The sequence below is a fragment of the Blastomyces gilchristii genome (assembly GCF_000003855.2).
Source record: "Blastomyces gilchristii SLH14081 genomic scaffold supercont1.2, whole genome shotgun sequence".
Lineage (NCBI taxonomy): Eukaryota > Fungi > Ascomycota > Eurotiomycetes > Onygenales > Ajellomycetaceae > Blastomyces > Blastomyces gilchristii.
In genome coordinates, this window is record NW_003101681.1 from 2099858 (window position 1) to 2111180 (window position 11323).

General features: G+C 35.2%; 1 protein-coding gene across 1 annotated transcript; it reads left to right on the forward strand.

The window, feature by feature from the left end:
- Positions 1 to 8552: 8552 nt before the first annotated feature.
- BDBG_01136 (dipeptidyl-peptidase 5) lies at positions 8553 to 11212 on the forward strand (the record flags this gene model as incomplete). The annotated part of the gene is made up of 7 exons (XM_002628182.2): positions 8553 to 8617; positions 8702 to 8753; positions 8855 to 9102; positions 9160 to 10162; positions 10218 to 10440; positions 10518 to 10750; positions 10847 to 11212. 7 exons carry the CDS (start codon positions 8553 to 8555, stop codon positions 11210 to 11212), a joined length of 2190 nt encoding a protein of 729 aa, XP_002628228.1.
- Between the last annotated feature and the right edge of the window lie 111 nt (positions 11213 to 11323).

Below are 11323 nucleotides of genomic sequence, written 5' to 3' on the forward strand. Positions count from 1 at the left end.
CTTCTCAAAGCCTGTAAACTCTTCAGATTATAGATACTCTCTTCAAGAATTCTCACAGAGATTCTCAGAGTATTGACTCTCAGTATTGTAGAGAGTAGTTATACAGGCTTCTTTTCTCTCTTCTCTCTCTTCTCTTATAGAAGATTGAGAGACTCTTCAGTCAATCTCTTTGTAACACTCAGTTTAAGTATCTTATAAAGCTTTTCTATCTTCTCTAGTCTCTCTATATCTGTCATTCTGATCTTCTTAATATAGTCTGATCTGTAAGAGAGTTTATTCACTGAGTTCTTAGTTCTCTTAATATATTCTATCTTGAATCAGAACTCACTCAGTCTCTGAGCTCAGTAAACCTGCTACTGTAAGAGTTTCTTGATTGAAGTAAACTGTTGTAAGCTGTTATGATTAATTCTAACAGTAATCACTGTCATAAGATTCTCAAAGTAGTGATATCAGTGATGAAAGAATTTCACTATTATAAAAAGCTTCTGATTATAAATATTATAGTTGATCTTTACAGATTGTATCTTCTATAAGAAAAAGATTACTGAAACTCAGTTCTTATTTAACTGTAGTTATAAGACTATTTCTGAAATTATAAAGAAGAAGACATCTGTCTTCAATCTGATTAAGAGTAAGAGATCAAAGTGAAACAGTATCACTGTATTTATAAATATCTGTTTTAATCTTGTAAAGACTCTGTGAGCTTCTGAGATAAGAAAGTTCTCACAGTTCTCTCTTCTTAACAATCTTTTTATTCTCTATTTATAAGATAACTTCTTCTTATTTTCATTCTTCAGCATGTCTGTAAGAGTCAAGAAGATTCTCATAAATACAAAGATAAACTGTCTATAGAAATTCACAAAGCTCAGAAAGATCTGAATCTTATAAATACTAGTTAGCTTCAGCTATAATAGAATAGTCTTAATCTATGAAGATTTTATCTGAATATCATCTGCAGTAATTATATATTCTAGGAAATTAATCTGATAGATACTGAAGTTGTACTTTGTAAGCTTAATATACAGTTCTGTCTTATCTAAGATCTTCAACACACTTTATATATACTCAGTGTGTTCTTTCTTCTTCACAGAGTACATTATCACATTATTTAGATATATTATTATAAAGACATTCAGATATATATGAAGTATTTTATTAATGAAAGACTGAAATACTGCAGAGATATTAGTCAGATTAAAAGACATTATTAGATATTTAAATAATTTCAGTGTAGTTCTAAAGACAGTCTTTCATTCATTCTCAGATTATATTCACAGCTGTGTATATATATTGATTATATTCAGTTGTATAAATATAACAGCTCTTATAAGATGATTAATTACATTCTCAATCAGAGACAGAAAGTAGTAGCTCTTTATTATCTTGAAGTTCAGATTATAATAGTCTACATATAATCTGAGATCTTCATTCTTCTTCTTTATAAATATCACAGAAGCTCTCACAGAGATCTATGAAGATCAGATAAAGTCATTCTTCAGATTCTTCTTTATATAGATCTGTAAGATCTCTGTTTTATAATAAAAGAGCTTATAGATTGATTCTTAGAAGAGTTTCTATTCTTCTATTAAATCTATTATCAGATTCTTCTTACAGTGAGAGAGAAGCTTAGCTGTCTTTACTAAGCTGAATATCTCTGTAAGATCTCAGTATTTCTCTGATATCTGAAGCTCAGTTTTCATAACTGTGAGATTCTCAGATACTTATAAAGTTATTATATAGATAAGCTTATCTTCTCTAATTAACTCTACAGTATTAACTGATTCTATCTCTATAAGTAAGTCTGTTAACACTGATTGAAAGTATAAACCTGACTTATAGACAGCTATGTGTGAATTATGTCTTTAAAGTTATATAAGTCTCAAGTACATGTCATCTATAATATTCATGATAATCACAGTTTCTGTAAATCTTCTTCAGATTTCAGAGAGATCTTATAATTCAAAGATGACTTTTATAAGTCTCTCAGTTCTCAGATCTGAGTTCTCATACTCTGCTTATTATAAGAGCAGATTCTCAGTCTTCATCTTTCAGTCTATTTACTCTGTAAGCTTTAGAGACATTACAGTGATCTGAGATTCTGAGTTTATTAATACTTTTTATACTTGCAGAGTAGTAGTACTGCAGTGTAATCTCTTCTCATAAGTAAGTATTTTTATCAGAGAAGTAACAGATTCAGATATCAGCTTCAAAGCTCTTAAGAAGACTATTACTGACTCTGTCTGTAACTTCTTAAATTTCTATTTTAATTTATTCAGACAGTTTGTATAAAGATATTCTAATTTAAAATAGATAAAGCAGAGTTTCTTTTTTTTAATCTTTCTATTATATACTTTATTTATAGAAGCTTATAAGACTCTCTCTCTCTGCTTAACAGTCAGATACAAATCTCTCTATGTTTTATTATCTTTTTCTAATAAATCTGTTCTCTGTTATTCTGACTCTTACAGAGCTGATTAATAATCTACTCTCTATAGATCTGTGACTCTCACAGTGATCTGTAAACAGTAAATAAGAGTTATCAGTTTCTTCAGAGTCAAGAACTTAGAGTCTTACTTAATGAGCTTGTTTTATATATCTTTATTCAGTCTCTTTATAAATATTATCATTCAGATCTTGTTTCAGAGCCCTGTTTTCACAGATCTCAATTCACATTATAATTTTATAAAATGCTGTGAGTAGTCTTTATCAGATTTCTCACCTCTTTTTCTAATATTGATGATTGTAATTCAGATATTCTCTATCTAGCTTATAAAGTTTTTTAACTTATTCTCTAGATAGATTTTGAAAATAAATCAGTGAGATCTCTTATAATCATTTTCTAAATAGTTCAGCCAGTTCTTAACTTCAGTATAATAGAGATCTGTTATTATATAGATAACAGCTTCTTCATCTTTTATATCACACAGTCAGACTTGTGAATCAATTTCAAATACAAACTTGTAAAAGCTTTTATAGATTGTGATTTAATAAGTGATCTTAAGTGATTACAGCTTAAAAAAGTTTCTTTTCAGTTTATAAGTATCTCTGAAGATCATGTCTAGAGACTCAGTTTAAGAATGTTTATAAATAGTAAGCATTTCTTATAGAAAAATAGCTTAATTCTGTAGAAGATACTCAAGAATGTTCTTCACTAAGATTAATATATTTATAAGTTTAAAGAGTTTCTCTGTCATAGATGCAGAGAATGATATTCTGTAAGTAATTAATAAGTTCTCTGAGACTTCTTTTATAAGAGTTATTCATGATTCAGATGACTGCTTCTGAGTATCTATAGTAGAGTTCACAGAGATTGAAGTACATGAGTTTCTAGTTCTTTCAGTTATAATGAGTGATTGCTGACTGACTGAGCTTGAAATGTAAGAATAAGTGCTTACAGATGATTATTCAGGTGTTTGCAGCTTGATGTGATATATACTATTAACTACTAGAAGTATTCACAGTAGAAAGATAAAATGTAGAGATTAAATATATAATAGTATTCAAGCTGAGTTGTAAATAGTATTCATGAACTTCAGTCTATATAGTTGTGTGTAGTCAAGGGCCGCTAGCCCTATTGGTTACATGAGAGATAGAAATAGAGGTAAAGGATCCGCGAGAAGCGGGATTTCTTACACAAATACTGATGTGTCTAGAAATCCTACCAACAACGCGCAAGATAAGAATAAGAAAGACAAGGATAAAGAGAAAGATAATGACAAGAACAAGAACACTGAATTCAAACCTGAATGTAGAGGTAATGATGCGAGGATCTGCTATCATTGTCAAAAGTTTGATTATATTCAGACTGACTGTTGAAAGAAATATTCTGAGAAACATTCTTCAAATTCGAATTTCAACATCAATAGAAACAAGAATAAAGACAAGGATGTAAAGAATACAGGTGCTGCTTCTGTTCACAATGTCATGAAGCAAGTATTTTACATCAAAGAAAAGGTCTATGCAAGTGATCAGACAGGAAAAGATACCTGAATTCTAGACTCTGAATTAGATGCTCATATCACATCTCACAGAGATCTTGTTGTGACAAAACCTTAGAAGATGAAAGTGATGTTGAAAATAACAGACAGAATGATAATCTCTGCTACAGCTATAGAAGATATGAAGATTTCAGTAAAAGAGATAAATATGCTGTTAAATGATATTCACTATGTTCTGAAGTTAGAAGTGAACCTTATGAGTATAAGTAAGCTTGTATGTCAGAGTTATATCTATAAGCAGTTGATATATGAGAATAATTATACTATGTTAATTATATCTCCTGATCACATATTCTCATTTACAGTAAGATTAAATGAGAATGATATCTATGAGATGAAAAGACTAGTTATATACAGAGACTTGATCTGATTTACTATACTTAATAATGATTTTGAACCTGCAAACACATTACAGATGAAAGATAACACAATATTGACACTATCTGAAAGAAATGATATAAAGATTATAGAACTTATAATGATGCAATAATATTAAAAGCTAGAATATCTAAATTCTGTGAATATTGTAAAAATGATAGTAGATTCATGTCTAGAGATGAGAATTATTGATCAATGAGCTTTATCATTCTGTAAAGTCTATATTCAGATAAAAATAACATATTCAACTTTTATATCTATGATATGAGCTGTTAAGCTAGTAATGAGATTCTTCATTAATCTGGCAGAGAGTGGAAAAACACTTTTCAACAGAAATGACACTCTCACTAGAGAGAATATAAGCTACTGATTAAGTATAATAGATAATATAATCTATTATAGATGAACAATTCTTATAATAAGAAAGAGAGAATCTACTACAAGATTAATGAACTTTATCATAAGTATTGAGATAATTATACAATGTTGAGTTAGAACTCTACACTGAGATAATGAAGAAGAGTTCAAAAGTCAAGAACTTAAGACCTACTATCAGAGCAAAGAAATAATATATGAAATGACTATATCTGATATATCACAATCAAATGACTCAGTGAAACATGTGAATTGAATAGTTGTAGAAAAGATATAAAGCCTACTATTTAATAGTGAATTAGAAAGAGAACTTTGAGATGAAGTAATACAAGTTATAATCATGATAATCAACACATTCTCAATATTAATAAAGATATTTAAATATAAGAAAGAAACATTACTTATATCTTTTAAAGTGTGAACTGAGATGCAATCTTCTATTCATTGAATACAGAGATGAGAGTGCAAGATCTATAAAAAGAATTTAAAAGTGTTGAATAAGCTTACAGATAGAACTGATAGCAGGAAATGACAGCTAATTGAATATCAAGAATTATATCAATATTGTGTGTGAGATTCTGTTGTATATTATCTTAAGATTGCATGAGATGTCATATTTAATGAAGCTCTTGACATGAGTGTAAATACATCTGTAAATACAGTGAGAGAATTCAATGAATTATCTGATGAATTGAATATTCTGAATATCAGAGAGAGATGACAGCACTGCTTACTATAATATCTAGTGAAGAAAAAGTCAGATGTTTTAAAGATAATTGTAAATAAGAACTTAGAGAGTGTAATTAATTCAATCTATCTTCTAGATAATAAAATACAGCTTGTTATAAATGAAGAGTCTGAAGACTCTGTTAATAAGAATGATTCTATTCTAAGTGTTCTGATAGACTGATTAACTATGCTGATGAAAGTCAAGAGAAGCTCAGACTGAGACTATTAACATGAGATAATAAAAAAGAAGATTAAGATATTTGAATAGAAGAAGATATATATTATTGTTAAGAAGGCTCTGAAAATGAATATTCTTACAGATAAATGAGTATATGATTGAAAATTCAATAATAAGAAGAAAATCATTCACTTTAGAGCTTGCTGAGTGATTAGAGAGTTCTTGCAACAGCAGAGTATTTATTATATAAGATTGTATACTGCAGTGATATCAGAGCCTACATCACACAGTCTATTTACTATATTAACTGTCAAAGAATGAAAGATCAAATTGATTGACTATGTATCCGCATTTTTAAATAACACACTATCACAGAATAAGATGATCTATATACAACTATCTACAGGTGTTAAGCATAACAGAGAGAACTTAGTGAGACTACTCTATCAGAGTCTATATGAAATGAAGTAAGTTGTGAAAGTATGATATTTTCTAGCAATGAAACACCTCATCACATTGAAATTCAAGATATTATCTTATGATGACAGATTTCTATATCACTCTGTTTATAAGATCTATCTGATATTATATATTAATGATTGTCAGGTGATGAGATCTCAAGAACAGCAATTAAACTGAGTATTAAAAGAGATTGCAAAGAGATTTGAGACAAAGAATATTGAAGAGACTAAGTCATATCTTGAAATGAAGATTAAATGTCAGAGAAATGATGATTTAGTGATTACACAGAGCTGTTATATTAAGAAGATTCTTGAAGATTTTGACATGAATAAGATAAATTCAGCTGACATCTCAATGATAACTGATATACAACTGGAATTCTCATCTGATGAGAGAGAAGGATTGAATGATGACTTTACAGCTATGAGATATTATCAAGAATTGAAATCATTACAATATTTAATCTCAAGCAGCTGGTCAGATCTGGTGTTCATGATTAACTATCTCTTATATTTTAACTCACATCTGTATAAGACATGTTGGACAGCATTGAAGCATGTTCTATATTATGTCAAGAAGACAAAAAACCATGGTATATTGTACAAGAAGGAGATAGAAGATGACCTGAGTTCTATGACATACTGTGATTCAGACTGAATGAAGGCAGATTCTCAATACAAATTGACTACTGACTATGTTATATTGATTAACAGGTCACTGATTTCATGATGATTGCAGAGACAGACATCTATTGTTAAATCAATCACAGAAGTCAAATATATTGCAGTTAGTGAGACAGCTTGTGAGATAATCTGATTGAATAATATGTTATATAATACTGAGTTGATGAATGATGGAAAAGTGAAAATATGCTCACATCTATGAGTTGATAATAAGAGAGCAATTGATCTAGCAAAGAGAGAATTCTTAATGTGAAGATTGCATCACATTGAGATTAGATATTATATTCTTCACAATTTGATTGAAAAAGAGGAAATCATGATGAAACATGTTGATTCTACAGTGAACATAGCTGACGGGCTCACCAAGTCACTGATGAAGCCTGTGTTTGAAGATTTTGTCAAAAGGATTGGTTTGAAAGAGATCAGAAAGGAATGATTGAATGATAATAATAATACAGCAGATCAATGGATTTTGCATGTATTTCTTGATTTTTACAGTTATTGCTGTACAGACGCCTTTCCTAATGAGGAAATCAGGGTCTGATTCATGTAATTAATTATTATTGCATTTTTGAAAGATTTGAGGATGGGGGAGGCCCCGGGTGGCGGCTTATTATAGGCCACAGTGTAGCAAGGGGGGGTGTTGGTGATTACTACACCTACCCTAGTCACGTGCCACCCCAACCTATCCATTTAGTGTAACTCGCGTAGATAGATTACACACACACAACACAACAACGTTATCCTCCAAGAACAAGGAGTCAGTTGACGTGTAACCTGTAAAGTTTGGTCCTGATCTCAAACACAGTGCTGAGGTGCGCTCACTAGAGAGAGTGAGTGTGCTTGGCACAGTTACAGCTTAACTAAAGCTAGTTCAAATCCCAGAGGCTTGAGAATGAAATATAATAGTATTATAGCTTAAATTCTTAGCACTAATCAAACCTTTTGAGAGAATCCTCTGTACATACTCTAAATATAATTCTTAATATAATTAACTTAATTTTCTTTGTGAATTTTATGAAATTTGACTACAGAGTTATTAAGTAGTAAACAGATGTATGAGTAGATGATTTATATGAATAGCCTATAGGTGATGGATTACATTGTATAGTTAATTAAAGTTTAAACAAAAAATAGCAAGAAAATAATAATTTCTGTATATTATCTTCAATTTCATTTTGTGTTTTTCTCATTTCCCGCATGTTTACAGATCGTTCCAGGTTCAACGTGATGATGCAGATCTGGCTCAAAAGACAGTTGCATTAACTCCACGCCCAGATCGACAAGAGCTGGCTTGCGGTTGGGGACGGGAAATGGGGAACCTGGGACTTGCTCCTCCCTCCCTCCGACTGGCTGCAGCCTCTTCCAGGTTCGGCATCAGAACATCATGCAGCCTTCGCGAAGCTTGTCCGCAATGGGGAGGTAGTTAGATGGAAATGCCACCCCAGAGAGGGGAACCCATAACCCTGGACTGCTCCGTCTGGGCCTCAAGCAGCAGTACGGTTAAATATGGGGTTAGGCAAAAAAAAAAAAAAAAAAAAAAAAAAAGGCTCTGCTCGACGTCCCTGTTTGTGTCTCCAGACTCTACAGGCGGAGATCCGTACTCCCAGCCCATGAACATAAATATACATATACGACCCTGCCGCCAGTTGTCGTGATGTGCTTCTTATTCTCAATATTAAGCTCGTTACTTCTGGGATTAATCTACGCTGGGTATTCAAGCCCTTATTGAGCGAAGCCACGCCCACCATGGCTATTTTATCATGGCTTTCCGCCGCGGCGCTGATGTCATCGGCGCTGGCGATGACCCCTGAGTAAGCTTCATTTGTTTACAATATATGTTCGGTTTGATTGAATGATTCTTTAGTGTATCATACTCACACAATTTGGGTGTATAGGCAGTTCATCTCGGCTCCTCGACGAGCTGAAGCGATCCCGAATCCATCAGGAGTGAGTGATTCTTCTTTCTTTTTCCCTTCTTTAACCATTTTGCTCGTGTGGTCACAGTTGTATTTATTTGGTTTCATACTCTCTGACTTCAATTGCTGTAGAAACTGGCTGTTTTTCACGTCTCTCAATATTCATTTGAAAAGCATGATACCATCAAAAACGAGTGGAATTTACTTGACTTGAAAACAGGGGACATTAGCCTTCTCACCGACGATGGCAGTGTTTCGGAGATCCTTTGGCTACCGGGAGACAGGGACGGCCATGAAATTCTCTATGTCAATAGCACCAGCTCGGAGGTGCCTGGTGGGGTTGACCTATGGACTTCTGATGTTAGACGTTTTGAAAGACGGTAGGTTTCTCGGCTACATTTGTTCGCCACGAGTGCAACAGCTAACAGTTGCTACAGTCGTAAGGTTGCCTCGTTTAATGGTCCCCTGCAAGGTTTCAAGGCTGTGAAGACCAGATCAGGCGATATCAAGTTCGTAGCCTATGGTCAATCGACAAGTGATGGTAAACTTTACAACAAAGAGCAGGCAGAGAAGCGATTGAGCTCAGCTCGCATTTACGACAGTCTCTATCCTCGCCATTGGGATTATTGGTTGACTACAGAATTCAATGCTGTCTTCTCCGGAACGTTGGAGAGAAGACGCGGCCATGAGTACACTTTCGACGGGAAGCTCAACAACCTTGTTGCTCCCGTAAAGTATGCTGAATCTCCGGGCCCACCATTTGGAGGCGCGGGCGACTATGATCTGTCCCCGGATGGGAAGACTGTTGCGTTCATGAGCAAAGCTCCAGAGCTTCCCAAGGCCAACCTCACCACTAGCTACATCTTCATTGTACCTCACGATGGGTCTTCGGTTGCTATTCCCATTAATGGACCTGAGAGTTCCGCTGCTGCGGATGGCATTGTTGGTGCTTCATCTAGTCCCGTCTTTTCCCCCGATAGCAAGAAGATCGCATATCTTCAAATGGAGGAACGCAACTACGAGTCTGACCGCAGAATCGTCTATATTGCCACCTTGGACGGAGGCAGGATTGTCAGCCTTGCTAGTAAATGGGATAGGTCCCCAGACAGCCTTAAATGGACACCCGACGGAAAGACTTTATACATGTCTGTCGAGGACCGAGCTCGTGGTAGATTATTTACCCTACCCACCGATGCAGGCGCGGATTACGTACCCGAAAACTTCACAGACCACGGTATTGTTCGCGCTTATCACTTCCTCAAGGACTCGACTTCCGTTCTTACTACCGCAACTACTCTCTGGTCTAACGCCATTTACACCATTGCATCTCCTGATAATGAACCCAAAGTTTTGTTCTCTGCAAACGAACATGATCCGGAATTGAAGGGCTTGGGGCCTGAAGATATCGATGAGTTCTACTACGATGGAAATTGGACCAAGGTTGGTCCTTCTTTATATCTTCGCATTTGCCAATGATTAACTAACGGATCAATAGGTTCATGCCTGGATTGTGAAACCTGAAGGCTTCTGTGAAACTAAGAAATATCCTCTCGCTTTCCTTATCCACGGTGGGCCCCAAGGATCATGGGGAGATTCATGGAGCACGAGATGGAACCCGAAGGTTATTGCGGATCAAGGCTACGTTGTGGTGGCACTCAATCCCACAGGCAGCACCGGATTCGGGGAAGAATTTTGTGACAGAATTCAGAACGACTGGGGTAAGATCAGACCCGCCAAGCGCGACTCCTGCTCTTTAAAATACCCTCACCGCTAACAATGTATTATTTTGATACAGGTGGAGCTCCCTATGATGACCTTGTCAAGGGTTGGGAATATATTAAGGAAAATTTTAAATATATTGATACCGATAATGCTGTTGCTCTCGGAGCAAGCTACGGTGGTTTCATGGTCAACTGGATCCAAGGGATGCCATTCGGTCGCAAGTTCAAAGCTCTCGTTTCCCATGATGGCACCTTCGTTGCAGCAGCTAAGATCGCCACCGAAGAACTATGGTTTATGGAACGTGAGGTACGTTATCCCTAACCAACGCCAGCAAAATCCATATGATTCCTATCAACTTGTCTCTTCCTACAATATATCGCCCTTTTAACGTATAAATATCAGTTCAACGGCACCTTCTGGGAAGCGCGCAAGAACTTCGAACGCTTCGATCCCTCCGCCCCTGAAAATATCCTGCAATTTGCAACCCCCATGCTCGTCATCCACAGCGATCTTGACTACCGTCTTGCTGTGGCTGAGGGTCTCTCTCTGTTCAACATCCTCCAGGAACGGGGTGTCCCGAGTCGCTTCCTCAACTTCCCAGATGAGAACCACTGGGTTCTCAGCAAAGAGAACAGCCTGGTCTGGCATCAACAGGTTCTCGGCTGGGTTAATAAATATTCGGGTATTGAAGCAAGCAACCCCGACGCAGTTAAGCTAACCGACACGGTTGTGCCCGTGGTGGATATTGATGCTGGGCCTAATATTTAATTCGCCCACGTGCATACATATCAACCCGATGTAGCAGGTGTATTCTCAATACATTTTCAGTCTAGATACACTTCTACTTCAAATGCCGTTTTGAATTGATCTATGCTCACC